We start from the raw sequence: 27990 nt of genomic DNA, 5'->3' as shown, positions 1-27990 counted from the left end.
AACCTAGTTAAGCCTTTAAATTTCACTAAGCTGTATAGAAGTGTCTTGAAAAATATCTAGTCAACTATTATTTACTCATGGCAAAGATAAAATAAATCGGTTATTAGAAATGAGTTTTTAAAACTAATTTGTTTAGAAATGTGTTGAAAAAATCTTCTCTCCTTTAAACAGAAATTGGGGAAAAAAATAAACAGGGGGGCTCATTATTCAGGGGGGCCAATAATTCTGACTTCAACTGTATATATGAGCAATATCACACTAGCAATATTACACGAGTAGCAGTGCGAGATGGCTGTATATCAGCACTGGTGGGAGGCAAGCGTTGGCTCGAGGCCACAAAACAAATGCCTTAGTGTCCATATCGCACTACTATGAGTGTGATATTGCGTTTATACAACAGTTTGACAGCATAGTCATGTATATATATAAAAAAAATAAAAATCTAACACAGGAGTCTAAAAATCGTTTTGTCCAAGGAACTATTTTTTTTTACCTCCATTCCTTTACATCTGCAGCTGACAGTCAGAACAGCAGAAATCGTTGCTACTTCACCAATATTATTTTAGAGCTAGTATTTGATTAACTAAACATAATAGTTATATATAAACTATTATCTAAACTAATATCTGTGATGACAAAACAGATAACTTGTCATCTGAAATGCCATCAGTCTACAGATATTTCCTATTTCTCTGTTGCAATCATGAGATCACAATAATTAACCCTAAAAAAATGCCAAAGCAAACTCTAGCAGATTACTATGGTATAAATATAGCACTACAACATACAAAAGAGAGATCGAGAATGTCACTTACATGTTTTATTAAGATTTGATCAGCTGTGGATTGAAATATGAAAAGAAAATGCTGAGATTTTCTCCCCTGAGGACTTAATATGCAGTCTCAGTCGCCATCTTGTGGCACAATCGTCTTAGCTCTGCTTAGTACGACAGTCTGATGGCCACAGACCCGCTGACTCTCTCAAATAATAAATAATTAATAGGCAGTATCCTTATAAATAAACTGCATAGTTGCAATCAATCGGCTACATTCTCACCTAAAAAGCCTCAAAAGTACATTGTTGTCCAACAGCTGCAATATTTGTCAAACTATAGTGAGTTTAATAATCTGCGGTCACTCTATGTAGGCGGAGTAATATACAAGGGTAAAGAGGCTGTACGAGTGCTGTTATTGCAGAATATTGCATGGCTATTGCCAATCAGATTCAAGAACCAGACAGAAATGTTGTATAAATACATATATATACATATATACATATATATATATATATATATATATATATATATATATATATATATATATATATATACCCATATGAATAGCAACGTATTGGGTTTGATTTCCAGACAGCATAAAACCTGTATTCTTTGAAGGTGGTATGAAAAAAAAGTCACCCTACAGTATACAGTATCTCGTCAAGTATGCAGGATTTCTCCAGTCATTCAGTATTTAAACTCGGCCCCTGGGAGCCTACATTCATCTGCATTCAGTTGTGGATGTTGTGGCCATATTATTGTCCTCAACCACTGAAGCGTAGAACTAACTCCTGCCCTAGATTTTTTTTTTCTTTGTCAATAATCCATTACTCTCAGATTTATGCCACAACATGTAACAAAAGATCTGTTGCTTCTTCTGTTTTATTGTGACTATTGCACTTTATGAACCATATTGTGTTCCTGAATTAGGCTGTATTTGCATTAGGGCTGTGCACTATATCTATGCATAGCCAGCCTGGAAAAAGGGTGGTTCTTTTCTCAAAAAGTAGACCTTTTTGCAGTTATTGCATTATTTTTATCCCATAAGAGTTTAAATACAATATTTTAGCAACATTTGTATTAGAATTTTTTAGCAGGATTATCTTGTCGACTGGTATTAGCCGGAATGTGGATGTTTTTTAATGCCCTAAAATATTATGTACACTTTTTTCAAGTTGCTTGCCATACTATTTTACTACTTAAGTATGTATTATTTACAGATAATTAAACTGCAAGCTTTATATTACAGTTTTATAAATAGTGTTACGAGACTAGTGTTTTAAATGTACAATTTTGAATAAAGAAATATGCAATGTGGGGGAAATTGCTTGTACTACAGTACAAATAAACCATCCATCAATCATACAAATAAAACAAACACATATATTAGCTTGTAAATTGTGTTTGAAATTAAAAACATTTGTCATTTATTAGACAAATAAACTACCCGGTGCATTCAGCATACCACCAAGCAATTTTGTTTTAAAGATTTCTAAGTGACATCCAAACATTGACCTCTTGGGTGCAACAAGGCTAAATCTGGCTGTTAGTGAAAATATTATAGACGACTTGGTCATCAAATAGACAGATTAGACCAGAAGTGTCAACCCTGCCCTGCACAGTTTAGTTTCAACCTTGCTTCAACACACTAATCTGGAGGTTTAAAACAAGCCTGAAGGACTCAATTAGTTTGATCAGGTGTGTTTAATTAGGGTTGAAGCTAACTGTGCAGTTTGGCATCTGTGGATTAGACAGACTTAACATGTGTGGTCGTTCATTTCTGTGTATATGATGACTAGTCTACTTGTGGATGTCTACTTTCACTGACAAAATGTAGCCTTCACTGCCCAAATTTTAGCCAAGACATCTATGTTTGGAAGTCTGTTAGATGTATTTTTAAACACACAAAAAATTCTTTCTGGGATAGCACATTAGCACAGGACCACATTTCGATGAAATTACTGAAGAGAGTGTAAAATTCTTTGAGTGAACTACTAACAATAGCTAATTTCTAGAATGTTCAGCTGAGTGCATAAAGCATATTAGAAGAGTCAATGATAAAAAAGTGTGTAATCACCTAATATAATTTTTTTGTCCCTCCAATGAAAAAAAAGAGATTGCTGATTAATAGTTTAAAAGACATCTTATCATATATAATCTGTATTTGGTCAAGGAAACTCAGGCATGCCTTGACTGATGGCAGCCAATTAAGTCAAACAGGAAGTTAAGCTTTTATTTGTTTACTGATCAATGTTTGTTTTGAATAACAGCATAAATGAAATGTTCATCAAACAAAATGTCTCGGAAGACTTAAAACTGCTGACTTTATATGGATTTTTTTAAATATAGCTTTTTAAGCCAATGAATTGTCAAAAGTTTGGGTGAATAGCTTTTCAGTGGATGGACAGAAATCTCATTTCTGTTCTGAGGATAAATTGAAGTCTTATGGATTTATAAGGATCTGAATGGGTGTAAATGATGGCAGAATTGTCATTTTGGATGAACAAACTCTTAAATAAATGGCACTCTTATAGGGTCCTAAATTGCTTTGTAGAAAATGCGTCTGCCAAAGATTTTCAAGTCTTTTGAATGCAATAAGGATGTTGCTTTGAGGTATTGAGATATACAGTTGAAGTCAGAATAATTAACCCCCCATTGATTTTTTTTTCTTTTTTAAATATTTCCCAATTGATGTTTAACAGAGCAAGGAAATTTTCACAGTATGCCTGATAATATTTTTTTCTTCCGGAGAAAGTCCTATTTGTTTTATTTCGGCCAGAATAAAAGCAGTTTTAAATTTTTTAAACACCATTTTAAGGACAAAATGATTAGCCCCTTTAAGCTATATTTTTTTAGATAGTCTACAGAACAAACCATTGTTATACAATAACCTGCCTAATTACCCTAACCTGCCTAGTTAATCTAATTAACCTAGTTAAGCCTTTAAATGTCACTTTAAGCTGTATAGAAGTGTCTTGAAAAATATCTAGTAAAAGATTATTTACTGTCATCATGGCAAAGATAAAATAAATCAGTTATTAGAAATGAGTTATTAAAACTATTATGTTTAGAAATGTGTTGAAAAAAATCTTCTCTCTGTTAAACAGAAATTGGGGGAAACGGGGATAATAATTCAGGGGGGCCTATAATTCTGACTTCAACTGTATATTTAATTCAATGTCCAATTGCTAATGTGTACTTATTTGTTTTGCAGCACTTCTTACGACCAGACCACCTAAAGTCTTGTTCCCGTCAGAGAGACAAGCCAGTGTTATAGACGTCCAACTCGGTGAGTCATTTCTTACATCTACAAATATACAAAGTGCCTTTGTTTAAATAGTCTATCTTTTCAATAATGCATGATAAGTATAACTACAAATATTAAAGAATTCCCAGCATACTCGTGTCTTTGACTGACCTATTGTGAACATTTATGCTGTGTTATTTATGTTATGTAGTGTACTCTAAACCTCAAGCAGATGTGTGCTTTAAAACATGTAAGAATCGTAATTTAATCTGGAGAATTGCCTACAGATCAGTTTAAATGGTAAAATGATAATTAGAGCCTACACCATTGGGTGAAAATGCTACTTGGTTTTCATAGGATTACAGAAGTTTTACATGACATATTATGGAACTTTTATCAACAGTATGGTGTACAAATTCCCAGGCATTCTTGCAGGTTCATTTACCCTACATGTTTAGCAATGCTTAGCAAATGGACATTTAGACGGATGCCACAAATGTGAGAAAGCAATTATTGCGCAAGTGGAAAATGGTCTCTGGTGCCATAATGTGCATCATTTTCATTTTAATGATGACATAAACATGGACTGTTTTGCATGTTTATTTATTTATTTATGTATTTATTTGAGATCTCTGCAGGGCAGACAGAAGTAGCTAAACAAAGCAGTTTTGTAAGGAAGAAATTATTGCAGGCATGTTTTTATTCCGCAAAATTCCACACAGTTGCTGCAGATTTGTGAGCTGCACATCCATAATGTGAATCTCCCGTTCCACCACATCCCAAAGGTGCTGTATTGTATTGAGTTTGGTGACTGTGGAGGCCATTTGAGTACAGTGAACTCATTGTCATGTTCAAGAAAGCAGTCTGAGATGATTCACACTTTATGATACGGTGTGTTATCTTGGAAGTAGCCATCAGAAGATAGGTACACTATGGTCATAAAGGTATAGAAATGGTCAGCAATAATACTCAGGTAGGCTGTGGCGTACTAATGGACTCAAAGTGTGGCAAGAAAATATCCCCCACATCATTACACCACCACCACCAGCCTGAACCACTGTTACAAGGCAGGAAGGATCCATGCTTTAATGTTGTTGACACCAAATTTGACCCTACAATCCGAATGTTGCAGCAGAAATCGAGATTTATTGACCAGGCAACGTTTTTCCAATCTTCTGTTGTCCAATTTTGGTGAGCCTGTGTGAATTGTAGCCTCAGTTTCCTGTTGTTAGCTGACAGGAGTGGCACCTGGTGTGTTCTTCTGCTGCTGTAGCCCATCTGTCTCATGGTTCAACACAGGGGCGTCGCTAGACCCAATTCACTGGGGCACGTGCCCCAGTAAAAATTTCCAGTGCCCCAGTAAATGCATTGAGATATGATTTACTTCATATGCAAGTGTATTTATTAAGAGTGGTAATTCTGAAATAAAAACGTTATTCTCTAAGTGCAACCGAACCAACGCTGGTGAAAGCAATGTGTTAAATCAATAAGCAAACTGACGCATCTCCGCGTGTGCGCAAAGAACAGGCGCACCTCTTGCAGGCGCTGCTCTGAGAGTCCCGGTAGTAAACATGCACGCCAAAAAAGACGGCTACCTGCTTGTTACGCGCCGCTTATGCGTTGTAAAACCAGCATAACAGCTTTTTTGTGTTGCAAGTGGACAAAACTAAAGTTTAAACAATATGATGGTGATCTTACTAAGCATGCCTCCTGATAGATTTTTTGTATGAAGCAAAAAGGAGGGATGACGAGTCAGGGAGGTAAGACTTAACAAACCTAATTATCTGCCATGTGTCAAGTCTACAACAGATAATCCTATAACATATCTTTTTTTTTTTTTTTTTGTATTTATTTGAATTGTCAATAGAATTTCATTAAAATGAAATTAATATTTATGCAAAAGTAATTTCTTAAATGATCTTAGCATCACTCCAGTTGTCTTAACATTGTTTTCCAGTTACATTTAAGATTATTTAGAAGAATAATAATATGTATATAAAAATAATGTATAATAATAAGAATACTTTTATTTATAATTTATAATTATTTTAAAGATTATGACTTGAGAATATGATTTTACCTCAGCGCTGCACTTTTCTCCTTTGCCCTTGCGCTGAGTTCAGGTGATGGAGTGTTGTGAAGTAGTTAAACTATTCTCAGTTTAATGTACAGTGTCAAACTGGCACAGGAATATCAGTATATTAATATAGGCTTTGCTAAAAGGCTGGTCAAATGTCTTTTTTTACAGAAGCTAACAGACGCGCATGCTGTGACCACGGTGATGAGTCAACAATCGCATATATTTTGACTTATTTAAAGTAGGCTTTAGCATATAGTAATTTTGTGTAAAGACATTTATAAAAATATGTAGCTAATATATCACAGGGGTTTGTGTAGCAGCAATTACGGGAGCATTAATTAAATCATTTTTCCCGTGAAGCAAAACAAACACTGCACAGTGTAGCGGATGGAGACGCACAAAAATATATATTAATTATATATATTTTCGTCGGAAGAAAAATATTCTTTGAACGAATTTTGTTTTGTACAATTTGTACCTTAGTTTTTGTCTGTCAGTTATTTACAAAATAAACAAGAATAACTAATAAACTGAAGTGAAGCGATGTGCCTCAGGGTCCGCTATATGCCGCGGCCAAAACACAAACTGTCTGTTAAATACAATCGTAATATAAATAAAATAAAAGTGAAATATTCAGTTTCGAATATTGAATCTTTGTTAACTGTAGGATCAAAAATAAAAGAGCAGCCTATATTATCAATCTTTACGACAAACATCCATTGATCGCTCAGTTTCGCTTTAGTTTAATCAAAGCGTTTGAACTTTTTGATATTTTAGTCAAAGTGGTCTGCATAACCAATGATTGAACTTATCCACCTGCGACCCACCCATAATTAAACATCATATAGGCGAGCTGGCTTTGTGATTACCTGAACCGTGTATTAACGGCTGCACCAGCATAAACCGAGATCTGCATATTAATAGCAGCACCAGCAGATATAAGAGAGTTTTGTCACGTGCCCCAGTAGAGCTTTATGTCTAGCAACGCCCCTGGTTCAACATATTGTGTGTTCAGAGATGCTCTTCTGCATACCTCAGTTGTAACGAGTGGTTATTTGAGTTACCATTGCCTTTTTTTCAGCTTGAACCCGCCTGGTCATTCTCCTCTGACCTCTGGCATCAACAAGGCATTTGCACCCACAGAACTGCCACTCACTGGATATTTTCTCTTTTTCTGACCATTCTCTTTAAACCCTAAAGATGGTTATGTGTGAAAATCCCAGTAGATCAGCAGTTTCTGAAATACTCAGACTAACCCATCTGTCACCAACAACCATGGCACGTTCAAAGTCACTTAAATCAATTTTCTTCCCCATTCTGATGCTCGGTTTGAACTGCAGCAGATCGTCTCGACCATGTCTACATTCCTAAATCCATTTAGTTGAAAGTAGAAACAACACAATTCTGAAGTTTACCTAATTGTTTTTAGTGCAATCCTCCTAAATTGGTAAAAAAAGATTAACTTAATCCATTTGTGTTAGGACATTCATTCCTTCATTTTCTTTTCAGCTTAGTCCCTTTATTGATCAGGGGTCGCCAAACAGAATGAATTGCCAACTTATCCAGCATATGTTTTACACAGCGGATGCCTCTCCAGCCACAACCCATTACTGGGAAACACCCATACACTCTCATTCACACACATACCTGTACACTACGGACAAATTAGCTTACCCAATTCACTTATACTGTACCACATGTCTTTGGACTGTTTTTTTAAAGATTTTTTTCTTAATATAAAATTTTTTCAAACCCTCAGATTCCAGTTTTTCAAATAGTTAGTGAATATTGTCCAATCATTACAAACTACCCAGGTAGCAAAGAATTCTGGCCCAGATTTAAGGTACCACATAATACTTGGGCCAGATATCAAATGTAGTATTTGGCTCAGATGTTAATAATTGATATGTTGGCCATGTAAGTTTGGCCTATCTTGACCCACATTTAAAATACATTGCTATTATTTTTGAATAAAGAAAAACAATTCTACCAATCAGGTTGCTTCGAGAAAAAGCATGCCCATAAAGGGCAATGCTTTGTGGGTTTATCAATTTCATTGCAGTCATGACATACCAACATATCTGGCCCAGTTCTGGGTTGTTAACTTGGCTGAGAGTTGGCCCAGATATGGTCCATGTTTGGCTCTTGTCTGGAAGCCAGACTGGGTGCAGTCATGTATCGTAATTCACTGCAGCATGTGGGCCAAGCAAAAGCTGGATGTGTGGGCCAGAGCTGGGCCATAGATATATTTTGCTATGTGGGTATAAATCAATCTAAAATGTATTAATGTAGATTTCAGGTCATGTACAAAATCCAGCTGATGAAATAACATTTGAGCTGAAGGTATTTGAGAGGTTTGTTCGCCTCACACTTTAGTTAGATTGTATTTAAGGTATTATGAGTTCACTAAACCAACACAAAGCCTTGGCTACACAGTGGGATCAAACATCCTTCTTTATACAATCTCATTTTGCTCCAGATCTGCAGTCTTTTCAAGCAAAGTCTGTTGCATCTGTGACCACATTTGTAAAGCCTCCCGGCAGATTTACTGAGAATCCCAGACCAAGCTGTATCTGTCTGAATAGGGGAATCCTGAAATGTCAAATGTCAGTGCTTGCCAGACTCACATTTAAGTAACATATTTCAAGTCAGAAACAAAATGTGACATGAACTTATTTATAAATGTTGCTACATATGCTCAAATAGTGTCAAACAAGCTTTCAGCCTGGACCAGCCAATGCACATGAGCACAGGTCACAGGGCACTCACTGTGTTTATGAACACTGCACTTATATAATGGTATTAAAAACTCATGATTGGCTTTTTTGTTAAAGAGTTCACCCAAAAAAATAAAAATTCTATTATTAAATACTCACGCTCATGTCACTTGAAACCCCAGAGACCTTTGTTCATCTTTAGAACACAAATTAATATATTTTAGATGAAATCCAAAAGCTTCTTTATCCTCCATAGACAGCAAAGGTAACTTAAAGTTCAAAATACACTGAAAAAATGATTCATTGAATTTACTAAATATTTTTAAGGTGTGTGGTTGCAACAGTACAGTTTATATGGGCTGAATTTATACAAACTAATTAAATTGAACATTTCTTAATTGAATTTGTTTGTTTAAATTCAGCTGATATAAATAGTTTGCAACCATTTACCTTAAAAATATTTAGTAATTCCAATGAATAATTTTTTCAGTGTAGAGAAAAGGAAACAAAAACATTGTCAGAACATTCCAATGTGACTTTAGTGGTTCAGTTGTAATCAAAGCTCCTGTAATCAAATCACCTTTGTGTGCCAAAAAAAATCCTTAAATTATTTGTTTGTCTATGTCTTCTGAGCAGAGATGTATAAAGTACTAGAGACCCAGACTTAAGTAAAAGTACAAGTACTCTATCAAAAAGTGACTTGAGTAGAAGTAGAAGTGGTCTTTAAGCACCATACTTAAGTGGAAGTACTAAAGTATTCAACATTTTTTTACTTAAGTATTGCAAGTAGTTTATTTCAAAATTTACTACTCAAGTACAAAAGTAAAAGTACTCATACACTACGGACAATTTAGCCTATCCAGTTCACCTGTACCGCATGTCTTTGGACTGTGGGGGAAACGGAGCACCCAGAGGAAACCCACGAAAACATGGGGAGAACATGCAAACTCCACACAGAAATGCCAATCTCAAATATATTGCTGGCCTATGTTTGCTCATATGCGCCCTTTCGCATGTGTCCAGGAGAAGCCAAGGCTTGTGTTTCATAGATCATCTTGTCATCATAGATTTTCTGGTCCTCGGGCCCCCCACCATGCACATTTTGTATTGCTGCGTTCCAATTCGCATACTTATACTACGCCCTAAACGTATGTACTTTTTTTTGAAGGAAAAAACATTTGAGTGTGTAACAGAAGAGTATGCAAGCTTTGGGATATACTATTTCCTCGAGAACAGATCACTGTGTTGCTTAGCTATGAGCCATGTCAATTATCCACACATCATCCACATTTCTGTCATATTTAATTTCCTACCTACACGAGACTTTCATGCAGAGAAGGTCTTTGGATAATTATGTATTCAAACGTTAATATCTTGCTATAAATTCACATTGTTGTTGCAGATGAATATAACATGGAAAACGCTATTTAAATATTTGCCAGTTGGCTAGATATTAATAAACGTGCCCAAGACTAAACCCAACCAATAGTGTTTTCAAAAGTGAACCGGAAGAAAATAATGCATCATGGCTGCATTTTACCACAATTCCACACTAATTTTTACATTATGTTCATTTGTTTTGTTTTACCTGGTTTATGAGACCATCCTTTGTCAAACTCAAACACAATCTGGTCCACATCCCAAATCTGACACCATACGAGGTAAGCTACCAAGCAAACTGGTTGTGCCAGAAAAGCCATCCATACAGAGGTGCAAAAAGGAACAAAGGTTCTGTAGTATTAATTTTACACACAAAATGCAGGCGGACATATGTCAAGCCACGTATTTCACGATTCCCAAAAATGTAGCCCTGTGCACATACTCTCAATGAGCCTGCGTTGTTTTCGATGAGCTTTTAACCATAAAAATGCTTGTTATGCTGCAAAAGGTTCCAAATTGGTATTTTTTTATTATATTATTCTTAGATTTTGTCACAACCACAGTTGTTTGTAGAGCATGACCATTTAATGCTGTTTGTCATTTCTAGTTATTTCCCCCATTAGTCCTAAAACAATAACAAAAAAAAGAGCTTACATTCACAATGCAGAATAAGATCAATAGAAAGTCTTTAATAATATAGGTTTAATAATAGCTTTGCCAGTGCTGGCTCAAAAATAGGGCATATCAAGGGGACATAGTGGCTGCAAATGGCGCAATTGTGCCAAAACCCTTTGAAATCTTCCAATCCTACCTCCGGAGAGGGTCTTCCAGAAGAGATTAGCTCCAGTACTAATGAAACACGCATAGCAGCTAATAGAGCTCCTCAGAATTAAAACTTCCGGACTGTGTTGGAGTATTGTTTGAATCTAATACTGAGTGAGTGGACTGGACACTCTTGCCATTAAAGCTTCATGAACTGATCAAGTGCTAATGTAGAGTGTGTTTTATTCATTGATGTTATGCTCTTTTATAGAATTCAGGAGTGCTCTAGTATGCAGTGATATGATGCTTATTATTATATCCATATTCATTAGGTCTATATTCATTCTCTATTCATGCAAAAGATAATTCAATGTTGCAACTCTTTGATATGGCCTTATGTTGGCTGGTGTCTTTCATTTCAGCCACATCAATTAGAGTCTTTGACATCCTTTTATTGAAATTCAATCATCCATATGCAAAACAATGTGTAATGAACAGGTGCCATGGTTTGTTTACCCAAATTAAGCTGAATGGCTAAATTAAACATTCAGCTAAATTAATTCAAGCTGGTAAACTGGAACTGGAGTTGTGAAAATATAATGTGAGATCCATCTTTTATTTATTTTGTTTAAATGAAAATAGTCATTTTAATTATTTTGTTGTTTAGTATGCATGCTCAGTTCTGCCATTTTGTCAAATGTTATTACAGAAAGTACACAGCACATGTCTATTCTTATTAGTCCACTGGTTTTGATTCTTTTTGTGTTGGTTATTCTTACACTTTCAGAAATAAAGGTACGTGAACTGTCACTGGGGTAGTACCTTTTTCAAAGGTACATATTTGTACCTAAAAGGTTCATAATGGTTCCTCAAAGATATATTTTGGGTACATTTGGGTACCATAATGCACATTTGAGGTACCAATATGGACTGGTTGGTTACAAATGTGTACCTTCGAAAAGGTACAACCCAAGTGACAGCTCACCTGAAACCTAAATCCAACCTCTACCTTACTAACTATTAATTAACAGTTAAGTAGCACTTTATTAAGCTAGTAGTGTTAGTTGATGGTTTATTTATACTGTGAATTGTGACCTAAATGGAAGTGACCTAAAACACAAAAGGTCCTGTAGCTACACACACACACACACACACACACACACACACACACACACACACACACACACACACACACACACACACGCACACACACACACACACACACACACACACACACACACACACACACACACACACACACACACACACACACACACACAGGTGCCCAGACCTAAATCCTATTGAACCTCTCTGGATGGATCTGAAAATGGCTGTACACCGTCACTTCCCATCCAACCTGAATTTGAGAGGTACTGCAAAGAGGAATGGGCAAAAATTCCCAAAGACTGGTGTGCCAAGCTTGTGGCATCATATTCAAAAAGCCTTAAGGCTGTAACTGCTGCCAAAGGTGCATCATCAAAGTATTGAGCATTTTGAGCAGTATTGATTTTTCAGGTTTTTTATTTTTAATAAATTTGCAACAATTTCAAAAAAATCTTTTTTCACTTTTTCACTACTTTTTTGTGAGGAAATATATAAATTTAATCATTTTAGAATAAGGCTGTAACATAAAAAAAATTGAAAAAAGTGAAGCGCAATGAATACTTTCCGGACGCACTGTATATAGGTGTACATAATCAGAATGAGCCTGGGTTGATATCAGCGCATCCCTATATTGTATATTTTAGATCATAAATAGATGTAAATATATTCTATACTATACATGACTAAAAATGTATTTCAGGTACTTCAAACAACCACAAAAATATAAAAATAAAAAATCTGTTAAATCAACCTTGATTTTCCTTGTTCCTTACTTTCTCGACCAATTAAAGCTTCAGGTCAATTTAGAATTACCTTTCTGATTTAATAATGAAATGTAAAACTTTATAATAAAGCTTTTATAATTAAACAAACAATTCGGACAGCATGCTGTGTCAGCTGACGTAGCCGTCACAAAACAACAAAAACCGATTAATTATCAAGCTACCAAATGAAATGAAAAAAAATAAATAATCACACACCAGGGAATCATCCTTAAACTGGCATCTGTAGTTTGACTATAACTGAAGCATCCATCAAAGCACAACACACACTAACATTTCCCACCGTACCTTTTGATTTTAAGCTCAGCGGTAAGCAGCATTTTAACTATTAATGTTCCTGTGTAGGAGACATTTCTCTGTTCCTCTGTCAAACTCCCCCTCTTTCTTTTCAAAGTATTTACTCCTGTCTGGATGCATTTGTAAGGCTCCTCGTCCAACCTCGGGCTGTGTTGTCAGGAGCAAAATAGCTGGAGATTTCACATATTTAATCTGTCAGCTCCCACTAAATAATAACACATTATTCCCACAAAGACACAGAGATAGCACGGGAAATGGACTTTCTGAGACCTCGAAATGTCAACTATCTCTCAATAAACGAGCAGTATGCCAAATGAATCTTTATAGGACTAGAGATCTAAGCGTTCCAGAAGAAGTCTGTTTGCTAGTGTTGCGCAATTATAGCATTGGTCAGAGTGTCTATTACACTGTGAATGTGTCTTTATTTATTCTGTTCAAGTGGCATTTTCAGAAGTAAGTCAACATCTTCTTTATTTATTCTGAGAAAAAAATGTTGAGCAAATTCTCAGACATGTGGATGGAATAAAGCAAACTTTCAGTGCACATTGACGGTCAAAAGTTTGGAATAATTGTCACCCAGATGCAAAAATATAAGTGCATGGGTATATTTTTGTGTCAAATTTATAGGTTTATCTTTTATGCCAGAAATCATCGAAATGTTACATAAATACCATGTTCTATGAAGAAATTGTAACTTTCCTACCTTAAATATATTTAAATAAAATTTGGTTGGCAATATACATTGCTGAGATTTTAATTTGGATTTAAGCACAATTTTCTAAGTATTCTACATACTGTAGTCTGGAATTTTAATAGTTGTATCCTGGGCAAATATTGTTCAATCCTACACTGAAAAAAATATATTAATTGGATTTTCTAAATTGTTTTTAAGGTATGTGGTTGCAAACAATGTATATTTATTTTTTTTTAATTAAATTTGTTTGAATACATTCAGCCCATATAAATTGTTTACAAACACTTACCTTAAAAAACCTTAGTAAATCCAATTAATCATTTATTTCAGTGTAACAAAGAATACATATGTCCTGTAAGGGTGTAACGCGGGGAGTGACACTGACAACAGAGATGAGGATCCACATGCAGGTTTATTAGAATGGTCAGACAAGCAGTGGTCAATACAGGAGCAAACAGATGTATAAGGGCAATCCAGAGTCGTAGTCAAAAGGCAGGCAGATGGTCAGAAGGCAGGCAGAAAACAGGACGAAACAAATAAACAAGGCAAAGGATCAAAAACACGGCAAAGACAGACAAAGGAAACACGTTGTAATGTCACTGTAGCAGATAACAAGACTCAGCCATGAGTGTTTCAATGTGAGCTGTATATATGTGTGTGTAATCAGTACTTGAGCAGAATCAGCTGTGTGTATGCAATCAGTCAGGATCAGGAACCGGTTGTGTGTGTGTGTGTTGCATGACTGAATATGTAGTCCATTTGCAAGCAGATTTGTAGTCCTATGTGTGTGCGAGGGTTTACCAGCGACCTCTGGTGGTTAGATCACTGGTGATCATGACAAAGGGTCTGTGAGGTGAGGATCTACATGCAGTTTATTAATAGCTTAATCAGACAGGCAATGGTCAAAAACAGGGGCAAACAGGAGCATACAGGAAATCCAAGAGCGTAGCCAAAAGCAGGATACTGGTCAGGTCAGGTTGCAAAACAACATAAACAGTAAAACAAAACAAAGGTCAAAAACGTGGGAAGGCAAGGCAAAGATAACACTTATATGAGGCTCTAAACAGAAACAAGACTCAGCACGGAGTGTGTGAACCTGGGGTGTATATAGTCCATGTAATTGTTCAATGAAGAACTGTGGCAGAAGCGATTGGAGCAGTGACTTCTGGGAGTTGTAGTTCAGTTCTGTGGCAGAATTGTAGTTTTCCAGAGATCTGCAATTGTTCTATTGTTGATTATCATGACAGAGCGACTTCCAAATGCTCCAAATAAAGTTCAGGAAGGAGGTGGAGCAGAGGCGGACCAGGGAGAGGGACGGAGGGCCAGTTCCATGCAGCGGAGTGCCTGAAGGGTAGAGCTGTGGGAGACCTGGAGGATTGAGTGGCAGAATTGTAGTTCTCCAGTGATCTGCAAATGTTAGAAAACTGATGATAATGGCAAAATCATTGGAAAGCATGTTTACGTAACTTTCAGATAAGGTATTAATTGACAGGTACAATTTGTGGTCCAAGGTCACGATTTTCCTTTTTGCAGAAAGTCACCTGTGCTTAGGGAATCTAGATTTCTTTAAATAAAAATCAGTAATGTGAAATATTATTAAACTAAATGAAAAATATCATTTAAAATAAATGTTTTGGAATATTTGTTACAAACTAATCACTAATACCTGTGATGACAATGCTGAATTTTCAAGAGCAATTACTCCAGTCTTACATAAATCTTTATAAATCATTGTAATATTCTAATTTTGAAACACCAAAATGACAATCATTTAGACATTGGGACTGTCAGATACGTGAAATAATTAATGACAGGCCTTGAAAATAATGAATGTTAGGTTATCAACAAAATCCAACTTAACTTATTTTACTTAACATTTAGATATAAATGAACCGCCATCTTATCCACCATGTGTTTTACACAGCGGATGCCCTTTCAGCCGCAACCCAGTACTGGGAAACACCCATACACGCTTGCATACACACACATAAACTAAAGCCAATTTAGCTTATTAAATTTACCCGTTGCGCATGTCTTTGGACTGTGAAGGGAAACTGGAGCACCTGAAGCAAACCCACGCCAACATGAGGAGAACATGCAAGCCAGGGCTCAAACCAGTGAATGTTTTGCTGTGAGGTGACAGTGCTAACCACTGAGCCACCGTGCCACCCACCAGTGTTAATTGTTAATCACCATTACAATGTTTTTCCTGCTTGAACTTCTTGTTCTGTTGGCCATTGGGATTTGAATGAAGGACAAAAAGCTGTGAGGAAGTACAGTTGCAGTCTAAATTATTAGCCTATTAAAGTCATTAAAGCGCAATTTAAAGGCTTAACTATGTTCATTATAGGTTAACTACTGTACGCGTTAGGGTCTAGCTTGCTGTGCAAGGTGAGGATCCAAACGCAGTAAAATCAGTTAATTAACAAAATCAAAGCAATAGCAAAACAAACAGGGAACACACAGACGCCAGATGAGTAACTAGAAAACAACAGACAACAAGAAGCAAACACAAGATGGTATATATGTGAGAGGAAGCAAATAAGCTAAACTAGAGAATGAGATGAGGCGTGGAAACAGTAAATAACCATAGTAACTAAAAGAATAACTTTGGAGACTTAGCATATACAGTAGCAAAAGAAACAGAAATAAACAAACACAGGGTAGGAATGTGACACTAAGCAAGTTAGGTTAATTAGGCAAGTCATTGAACAACATTGGCTTGTTCTGTACACTGTAAAAATATCTGTTAATTAACAGTTTCTGTATTTTGTGATTCACAAGTATTTTCTGTTTATTTATGGATGCGAATTGCATTATGGTAGCTTGATCATTTCTCTGTTGACTTTTGATGTTAAAAATTCAACTCTACAGTTTAACAAAGTGGCTTGACTTTTACTAACATTTTAGTAGTTATATAATAATAGAAATAATATAATTAGAAATAATATTAAATTAAAGAGTTAAGATTAAATATAATATGAAAATAAGGTAAAATAAAATAAGAAACAATATACAGAGAAATAAGTCTCTAAAATAACATACTGGCAGTTTATTACAATGTTTTTGTATCGTGATGTACAACACCAACCCAGACGATATATTACTTTAAACTGTTAAAAACGTTTATAAAAGTCACTTTTTCAAACTTTTCAAGGATAATGTTGTTAGAAGAAAGATCAAGCTCCCATAATGCAATTCAAATGCATAAATAAACATGGAAAAATACTAATAAAACCATAAAGCACAAAATATGGAAAACTGCTGATTTACAGATATTTTTATAATAATTCCTTACATTTATAAAGCACTTTTCTGGACACTCTTTACACATTTTTGGGGGGAATCATCCATCACCATTACTCGTTTTTTTGTTTCGTCAAAACCTTCTCCACCAATCAGATTGGCACTTTTGTTCATGTGCACGGAGCTGCTGAAGTTACAGTAAACAGCACTTGGAGGTGCTCAAGCACAAAACTGTCAATGCGAGCGCACATTGAAAAAGATGCCCAGAGGCTATATGACTGTGGAGCTGCTTATTGCACTAGTGAACAATAATCATTTCTTCATCGCTAGAGCTGGAGCTGCTACTTGAACTATCCATGCTTATTTGAATCACCAGTAACTTTAACAACAACTTTCTCTCTTCTTATTCTGTGTACAAGCAGGTGTCAGAAGCTTAAACAACTTCTTAACATCAAGGAGTGATTTTGCTTACTCTTCTTCTCGATGCCTGCAGTTTCTTAATAAATAGCTGACTAAATTAGGTCTAAAACCATTAACGATTTATATGATTTATATATGAGAAAATACATGTTAGCTTAGTGATTTGCAACCCAGGCTCATTCTGAAAATGTAGTTCCGTGGATGTTTCTGGGAACCGCGAATTATGTAGCCGGGGGTACATATGGCTGCATTTCATTTTTTTTAAACAAACGCTACGGGGCAGTGTGACGCCATTCCTTTTCGCGCTTACCGGCTGACAGAACTTACCATGTGTGGAGGGCTTTCCCACCACAACCAGTTTGTCCAGTTAGCTCATCGTGTTTGTAGGCAAACTTGAGACGCAGAGAAGAGATGACCACGACGACGACTGGGTTCGAGTCTGGGGAAGAGCAGTTACAGATATCAGGTTAGACAAAAACAGAATCCACAAAATAAAATGAATGAGTAAATAACAGGGTGATAATGCAGTGAAATCCGAAAACGTGGTAAAAATTAGACAACTTTTCTTTTTCTGGACGGCTTTTTTACATCATTGGTGGGATTTTAGGGAAGTAAGTAGGTAGGCGGGTCAATCGATCAAATTGGTTGGGTTTAGGGAAAGAGGAGGGTGGGTCTGTCGATTGGTCAGCCGGCCAGTCATTCATCCAGTCATTCAGCCAGTCAGACAGCGGCCTCTGGTGGCTTTACGCGAGAACAGCGCAGGCGCGAACGGCATATGGAAAACGAGTGCATGTTTTTACTAAAACTAAAATTGGATTTTTTAAAAATGTGTGATCATGTAAAACCATATCATTTGCACAAATGGGTATTTCTCTAAAGAAGTTGTTACTCCACCCTGTTTAGAGCGTGACTATGGACGTTTTACGTTATAACTAACATGGTTCAAACGATGGACAGAAAACTGCATTGTACTATGATAGCTCAGCTGCGAGTTATGTTGTTGTTTGGGAAATGCACCCCTGGATGACCCAACGGCAGCCATATTGTGCCAGACTGCACACCACACAACCGCTCAATAATGGAGAACACACAGAGTGATAAACCCAATTATGATATAGGGATGGTTAGGAGGCAATGATGAACAGAGGGCAAATTTGGCCAGGATGCCAGGGCTAAAATCCCTACTCTTTTTCGAAGATCATCCTTTTTTTAATGACCACAGAGAGTCAGGACCTCAGTCTAACATCTGAAAGACATTGCTCACTGAGCAGTATAGAGTCCCCATCAATATACTGGGGTGTTAAGACCCACATAGACTGCAGGTTGAGCGCCCCCTGCTGGTCTCACTAACACCACTTGTGGCAGCAACCTAGCTTTCCGGTGGTCTCCGATCTAGGATGCAGCCCTGCTTAGCTTCAGTGGGTGACCATGTGAGAGTTGCAGACAGCTAGCGTTGGCATGTTTTACAGCCAATCCGAAAAACTTATTCTCAAGGTGGTTCATAATATTGACTATAAAACTGCTTTTATTAGAGAGAAATGGAAAAAATAAGACTTTTTTCCAGAAATAAAAAAATAGGGGAAATAATGTGAATTTGCTCTGGTAATCAGCACTTGGGAAATACTTGAAAAAATTAAAATAAAAGTTTCACAGGAGGGCTAATAATTTTGCATTCAGCTGTATGTTTTTCAGAGTAACCTTGCAAATTTGTAGCAAAAAATTAAATAGCTCAATGAAATTCACCCAGTATTTGGGTTTAAAAATAACCCATCAAATAAAATTAAATTATCCATATCCATTGATCTGCACTATAGGCAGCATACAGTGTACTACGCTAAAAGTATGCACAGACATAGAGTTTTGTTCTTCAAGAACTCGCTCTAGTCGATGACATGCTCTCGCCGGCTGCCACCTGCTCAGATTCGCAGAAGTGACAGTGATGCTCACCTCCTGGGTCACGGGTCGCCCGCAGTCAGTCTGTTCAACTGGGTGACAGCAGCCGTCCAGTGCTCCACATCACCTGTGTTCAAGCACAGGTGGACACCACTGACTCCCTGCAACCAGAGAGGCCACTGTCAGAGCTCTTGCTTGTTTAAAAGGTGAACTGCGCAATTGCTGCAGTGAACAAAATATCAAAAATGTGTTCTTAAATGTGATAAAATATGTCAATTAGAATTTTTATATATTTAGGTTCTACAATTAGGTGTGTCTACCAAGCCAGAAAACGTGAAAAAAAGACAACTCTGTAATTTTGCTTTGGTAAGCCTTTTTTCTGCAGGCATGAGGAAAAATGCAACATTCTGACTTTGATATCTTATGACATAGGATGTTTATTATCACGTATATTAGAATAGAAAACTTTATTTATTGTTACACGTGTGGAAATTAATTTTTGCCCTCCGAAACATCACAAGTAAAAAACACACACACAGAGCACAAAACACAGAAAGCGTCCTACACCACAGATTACCAACACACAACCCTAGACATACAATCTACTTGCGACGGCCCGCAACCCACGAGCTCACCACTGCCACCTGCTGTGGCGCCTTGTGAGCTCCGAGTGGTGATTTGAGAGTGTAGTGTTTGTCAGAATGTCTCCTGTGCTGCCGTGAGTAATTGTGTAGTGGACCAAGAACACCAATCAAAAAAACAAAACAAAAACAAATAGTTCTCAAAAATGATGGCCTTGTCCCGGAAGTGTACAAAGATGGTTTATTTACAAGGGTAACGTAGAACAATCCAGTGCAGATAAATGTTCAGTGACCCATTTCCCAAAAAGTATGTACAATAAAAAAAAAAATTACAGGTTAACAAATCAAATAAACAAAACAAAAAAAAAAAAAGATATATACACACACACACACACAACACAAAAACAATATACTGTATATATCTACAATATATCAGAAAGAAGCTTATCTACGTCACACAGACACTAGTTTGCTTACGGTTCTGCCACTACATGCTTGCTAGCCAGGTAAACTGACGCTGTTTCTGAGTCTGCCTGTCAGGGATGTCTGTATAAAGGACCCAAAAGCCGAGGAGTTCAATTCAATAAGTCTTTTAATTAAATAAGCAAAAAGAAAATGACTCAGCAACTTGCTGAGATTCCAGAACAGATCTTGGACTTTAGCAAAAAAAATAAACTAAGACTGGACCACAGTCAACTTGCAACAATACAGGATAAATTCCAACAAAAATTAAGCTAGTCTTTGTTCCAGGCCTGGTAATGCAGGGAAAGGGCAACGGCAAGGCAAAGGATCATCTTTCCAGCAGGGCAGACCAACTCCAGAATGTCTCCAGAGAACTGGACAGAGAATACAAAGGTAACCCACAATAGACCAACAAGAAGGCTGTAAGATACTCAACACTCTGGCAAGAGAAGAAGCGAAACACCCTCAGATATAGGACCAGCAATCAGCAGAAATGAAAGGCAGGTGGCAGTAAACAGGTGAGACAACTAATTGGCAAGATGATCAGCTGTGTGAAGTTACACAGCAATTTGGAGACAAATTAGAAAGTTGTCAGTAAGAAAAGATAGAAAACGCTGTCAGAAAAGAGAAAAAGCAAAGTTCAAATCCGGGTTCTGACACTGCCGTCTCCTCTTAAAGGCCAGACTCTGCCCCCTTTTTTGGAGTGTACCATTGACAGGTAATTTCAGGTAAGTATCTACATTATAGCAATAAACATTTAATTTGGCATTCATCAATATAAAGCACACAGCTACTCATGAGATCTGACATATATCCATAAACAAACAACAATCAGAGGTTTAATGCCATAATCGCATCTCCACAATGCTGGATGTACCCTACAAAAAAAGACAATTGGTACAGTTGGTGCTTCAGTGCTTGGTGCGACCTTGGCATGGTAATTTATTCAATATGGTAATAGCAGATGGTTTAAAGGTTTCTTAATATTATTTGTTTTTGCTGTGGGTACTCTGTATCGTCTACCAGAAGGAAGCTTTTCAAATTCATAATAAAGAGGATGAGTTGAGTCCTGAACTATCTGTGAGGCTTTCCGTCTGGTCTGGTTTATATACAGTTCCACAAGCTGCTTCTGGGGGTCCATTATGAGCTTACTAGCCGTGTTAACGATCTTTGCAAGTTTATACTTTCTTCTAGCTCCAAGATTTCCATACCAGCAAGAAATATTAAAGGAGATAATACTTTCAACCTGAAACTTTCCTCAGAATACCCTTACTAACATTAAAACTATTTAATTTCCTTAAAAGAAAGATTCTCTGTGTTGCCTTCTTAGATATATAGTCTACGTGTTCACCAAAATTTAAGCCACTATCTAAAAAAATTCCCAGATACTTAAAACTGTTTACAATCTCCACATGTTGACCCTCAATAGTAACTGTAACATATAGGCTGCCCTTCCCTACTAATAATTAGTTCCTTAATTTTCAAAGCATTTAGTGACAAAGCACTCTCCTCGCACCATGTGACCATATGTTCTGTGTGCTCAAAGTAGGCCCTCTCTAGCTCCTCCTTACCTTTGACCATAAGTCCAACCACAGCCATGTCATCAGCATACTTGAGTAGGGTAATATTGCTTTCAGAAATCTGCATTTCACTTATATACACTGAAAATAAGGCAGGTGATATCACACAGCCTTGGGGTACAGAATTCAAAACAATCTTTTGAGATTTTGAACCCTGTACAGACACTCTTTGAGGACGATCAGTTAAAAAAAAACTTTATCCATAACACTAGGTGCTCATTAATATTAAGCTTTAATATTATAAAACAACTAAAATCAATAAATAAAATTCTGGCAAAAGCACCTGTGTGCTGAATGTGCTTGCTGATCGTATGGAGCAAGGTTAAAATATACAGTTACTTAATGTATTCAGTTCAATGATGTTTGAGCTTGGGATGACCATGGTTTATTTTTGTATGCCGTCTTTATATTATGTTGTGTTTCGGCTGTGTACTGTATTTGTTTCTGGGAATGAAACCTAGAACATTTGACTTCATATTCACTGAGAATGAATATGTCTATGTCACTGTGTCGTTCCAAGCAAAAAGAAATCTAATAGATTTTCAATCGCAGTCCATTCCTTTCCTCCACTTTTTCTGCATAAGATTATTGTTTCTGTCAGAAAGCCCTCTTCTCTTAGTGAAGTTTATTTATAAATTAATTTCGAGAGGATCATGTGCTTATGATTGTGTGCGGCTGGTCCCACATAATTCAATTTATGATTCACCAATTAGACGATTCCTAAAACCACTATAAATACCCGAAGTTCCATATTACAGCCATCTTCGTTTTAAGAATCCCCCTTCCACCCCTACTCCTCCGCCTTTCCTAGATGGGTTGCACAGTGGCCCAGTGGTTAGCACTGTTGCCTCACAGCAAGAACGTTGCTGATTCTAGTCCTTACCAAGCCAGTTGACGTTTCTGTGTGGAGTTTGCACGTACTCCCCGTGCTCACATGGTGTACGCCCATGTGGTGAATGACTTATAGATGGATGACACTTATAGATGAATAACAATTTTGCATGAAGTGCCTGCTGAGGGATTGGAGATGGTTGTTCAGCTTAGATTTGCGCCCTTGTCCTTTACGCACTGAAATTCCTCCAGATTCCTTGAATTATTTTATGCACTGTTGAAAGTGAAAAATCCAAATGTCTTCCTGTCTTTCTTTGAGGAACATTGTTTTTAAAAATTTCCATAATTTTCCCATATATTTCTTGGCAAACTGGTGATCCTCTGCCCATCTTTGCTTTTTAAGGACTAGACTTTTCTTGGATGCTGCCTTTGTACCATATCATAATTACAATCACCTGTTGACATCACCTGTTTCAAATCACATCATTATTTAACCAAATTACCTTACTACTGGCCCTAAATTATTCCCTGTCACAACTTTATTTTTGTAATGTGTTGCAGGTCTAAATGACAGGAAAGGATGTATATTTACAAATGAAATGAAGTTGACCAGAAACACATGAACATGTGTTCATATTGTCTGCAATGAAATACGAGTCAAGGTATATTTGGGAATCACGGCTTTCGTTTTTATTTGCGTTTTCCATTCTGTGCCAATTTTTTTTCTGATTTGGGGTTGTACATTCATACAATCTTACAATCAATTGGAAGCATTCAATGGAGATTAATATTGCTCTCTTTCCATGTCAATAAATGTTGCTAACAGCTAACTTTGTGCCTTAGCTAATACACACACCGGAGATGTTTCCAGATTTTAAATCCTCCATGTGCAGATATTATGGTAAATGATTATTTGTTCACCACCCAGATTTATCACTTGTACCAACAAAAATGTATGGATTACCATTTAGACAAGCATTTATACAGTCTCAGAAACAAAGGTACAAGAGCTGTCTCTGGAGTGGTACCTTTTTGAAAGGTGCATATTTGTACTTAAAGCATCCTTATTAACATTTTACTAACCTCTTACTAACTAGTACTAATACAGTACTAAAATATAATCAAGTGAAAGTACACATTGTTTTAAACTGATTCTAAAGTAACTACTAAATTATAATACCTGAGAAAAACTATGCAATTACAGTATAATTTGAGCATTTGTAATTGGTTTACATTACTGTGTATGTGTGAGTTTGTGTACTGTAAATACATTTGCTGTGGGTTGGTTAAGTGCTTGTGAAAGAAGTGTGTCTTCTGCTGCTTTTCGAAATGTGATGTTCTCAGCAGTTTGGATAGAGGTTGAAGCTCATTCCACCGGAGAGAAGCAGAGGATTAAAGTTTAGGAGAGTGACTTTTTGCCTCACGGTGAAGGACCTGCAAGGTTTCAACCCATCCAATGACTTTAGCTGATGGGAGAAAGTATCTGGAAGGTCGTAAGCTCTCTGTTGAGCATTATATGGCCTTCAATGATCCAATAGCATCCTTCAGATGTGAGCAGAATTTGTGCTGAAATAGCGTGATTGCTAATTTTTAATAATTGCTATTTGTCATCGACATTAAAATTCATGATCATGAATCATTAATCATAAAATGACAGGTATTTTTAAAATGTATGTATTTTATATTTTCAGATATTGTAAGAAATAAGTATATAAATACTGCACTGTAAAACCCAACAGTCAACTTTATCAAATGAAATGAGTGTAGTTAACTCAAACTTTACCGAAAGCTAATTCTACTCATCTGAAAAGAGATTTGAACTCTTACAGAATAAGGCAGGGGTGGGCAAACTCGTTCCTGGAGGGCCGGTGTCCTGCACAGTTTAGCTCCAACACTAATTAAACACACCTGAAGATGCTAATCAGTGTCGTCAAGATCACTAAAAATATTTATGCAGGTGTGTTTGATTAGAGTTAGAGCTAAACTGTGCAGGACACCGGACCTCCAGAACCGAGTTTGCCCACCCCTGGTATAAGGTAAGGTATAATGTAAGGTAATGGGTTAATTAAATACCTAATCGCTTTAACTTAAATGTTCACAGTACTGATATAGATGAGTAGTTTTGTAGTAATCGCTTTCCTCAAACGGTTTCAGTTACCTTAACTTTTTGGGTTTTACAGTGTATGTACTGTAAATACTATACCCAAACCCTGCATTAATAAAAATGAATGTAATTTATTTATTACAATTGATTTTTGTCTGACAACTCAGACAGAAACAAGAGAGGATGGCTTTGAGATGAAAAGCTGCCATAAAAATAAATTATTCACAAAGCGTTTTAATGTAAATGAGTGTAAATGTCACCATTATCATATTCTGCACATATGGCTAAGGGTTGGAAGTCTGTAAGGTACAAAAAATTACTGATGCAGTTTAATTATGTTGCACTTATGTTCCACATGTTCATCCTAATCAGAGAACTCAGAGAACACAGAATCATGTTGATTATGTCCATTTCAGTTTAATTTAATGATTCACTACAAAAAAATATATATATAAATAAAAAACAATACTTAAGCACTATATATATATATATATATTTATATATTTATGGATAGAAATTACTTAAGCAAATGACCAGAACAACCTATGAGAGAGCTTCAGATAGGCCCACCAATGAAAAGGTTAATAATTTAAAATGATATCAACAATGGTAACCATCCTATCACAGAGTAATTTTATTTTATTTAATAATGACTAATGCATGTTGTTGTGGTAATTTAATTCTTCCTACACACTCAGAAAGAAGGGTACAAGAGCTGTCACTGGGGTGGTACCTTTTTGAAAGGTAAATATGTGTACTTAAAGGGTATATATTGCTAACTCAATGGTCTATATTAGTACCTAGAAATATTATGAGGCACACTTTTGCACTTATTAGGTACTAATATGTACCCTTGAGGTGTTAACTGTGCTTTATTCATTCAATTCATTTTATCTGCAGTCACTACTTTATACGTAGGTTTATCGTTACTTTTCTATGGTGATTGACTAAGTGAAATAATCGGTCCCATGCATAGAAAAATTGCATCAAACAGATTGACCTTGATTTATTCACTAAACAAATTACTTATGCTGTTTGTTCAAACACCTAATTTATAATGAGCTGAAACAACGAAATCTTGACAATTTGTTTTGGGAAAACTTAATTGTTTTATGTTCATTCCACTAAAATGTGCAAAACCTAATTAACTAACTTAATTCCTTCATGTTATACCAACACAAATTGATTGTGTGGAACCCAGCATTTTTACAATGTATGCTCAAAAAATTATGTTTGCTGTTTGTTTAAACTGCATATTTAAAATGAGCTGAAACAACCATTCTTGGGTTTTTTTGGGGGGGACAACTTAATTGTTTTATGTTTAATCCACTTAAATTAACAAAAACGAATAAGCTAAATTAATTATGAATTGATTGTGTGGAACCCAACTTTTTTTGTGTAAATGTGCCAAAATGGTTTTAAACAGTAACTAACTGCACTACAGAATGTTACGTTGAATAAGTTTCAAATAAGTGCACAAATTGTATGTGTTATATCAGTGGGATCAATGGGAGCTTGATTTGCAAACTGCTGGACACTAGGGCTGCATGAATAATCAAAAAAGATCACAATCTCAATTCGACCCCCAACATGATCTTAATCCATCATCTCTGTGATTCAGGCAATTATATTTTCAAGTTCAGGAGAAGAACAAAAGAGGTTGTTCACATCTTCACATTGTGTTACACACATTGCTTAGCAATGTGGACACCTTCAAATGGTATTGGAAGAGTCACATACTGTAATTATAAGGTATAATTCACCCCAAAATTTTATTTTTGTCTAAATGTAATGATGTATTGGCGGCCACGAAATGACCCATGAGCTCACACACGGTTTGTTTACAACTGAGAGGACGTGTGCGTGCCCTTAAATGATCACTTTAGTGAATGATACTTTAGTTAACAGAACTTGCATAGACTGCAGGTAATAAAGTTGTAAATAATGTTCAATTTGTTGCACAGAGCGATCGTTTGAGAGACGGGCGGGAAATATGATTTCCATGTTTGTTTGTTTTTTTCCTCAAAGTGACGGCAGCCATGACATGAACAATACTCAGCAGTGAAAGTGAAACCAAAAGCACACACATCATTTAAATGATCATATGGCATTTTAAAGTTATGATTACGACAAACATGATGTTTTTTTCTTTCCTAGCGAACACGAAGTGTTGTGGATGAAAATAAATGTTTAACAGTGTCAGTAGAACTACTCTATTTAATGTTGCTTAGCCTATTTAATGTTGAAATGCAGGAGGGAATCTGATAATGACAAATGTTTGATCTAACCAGTGGATAAAATGGTCTAATAATGTTGTCAATGGTGCAGTAGGTAGCAAAAAGGTCGCTGGTTCAAGCCTCGGCTGGGTCAGTTGGCGTTTCTGTATGGAGTTTGCATGTTCTCCCTGCGTTCATGTGGGTTCTCTGATTTCCCCCACAGTCCAAAGACATGTGGTACAGGTGAATTGGGTATGCTAAATTGTCCGTAGTGTATGAGTGTGGATGAATGTGTATGGATGTTTCCCAGAGATGGGTTGCAGCTGGAAGGGCATCCGCTGCGTAAAACATGTGCGGGATAAGTTGGTGGTAAATTCTGCTGTGGCGACCCTGGATTAATAAAGGGACTAAGCTGAAAAGAAAATGAATGAATGAATGTTGTCAAATGACAATCATATGTCAACTTCAGAATTATTCTTATGCATCACTTTACTGTACATTAATAACCAGGACATATTTAAATTTATTCAAATCTATCGTTCAACGTCTATACAAAATTTAGCATTTTAACCAACAGTAAACCTACACATAGGTCTAATTTTATCATTGATGTTTTACCATGTTTAAGAATAACAATAATTGCCTACTCATATTAACTTTATCTTACAACTACAGAATCGTGAGAAAAACGTGATCTGGATTTTAAGCAAAAAAAAATCTCATTTTAGCCAGAATCGTGCAGCAGAATCTACACTTGTAGATTGTTAGTCAGGATTCAAAGTGTATAACGCATTAACAAATCGCCACAGCAATGTTTTT

The 27990-nt window shown here is 36.3% G+C and overlaps 1 protein-coding gene across 1 annotated transcript in view; it reads left to right on the top strand.

Moving 5' to 3' along the window:
- Window positions 1-27990, top strand: part of il1rapl2 (interleukin 1 receptor accessory protein-like 2) — a 753881-nt gene that overhangs the window by 656211 nt on the left and 69680 nt on the right. The window contains exon 5 of the mRNA XM_056471803.1: window positions 3990-4064. Coding sequence (XP_056327778.1) covers window positions 3990-4064 — 75 coding nt within the window. The remainder of the gene's footprint in view (window positions 1-3989; window positions 4065-27990) is intronic.

This window comes from Danio aesculapii, chromosome 14, assembly GCF_903798145.1.
Source record: "Danio aesculapii chromosome 14, fDanAes4.1, whole genome shotgun sequence".
NCBI lineage: Eukaryota > Metazoa > Chordata > Actinopteri > Cypriniformes > Danionidae > Danio > Danio aesculapii.
This window is presented reverse-complemented; position numbering and strand designations above follow the sequence as displayed.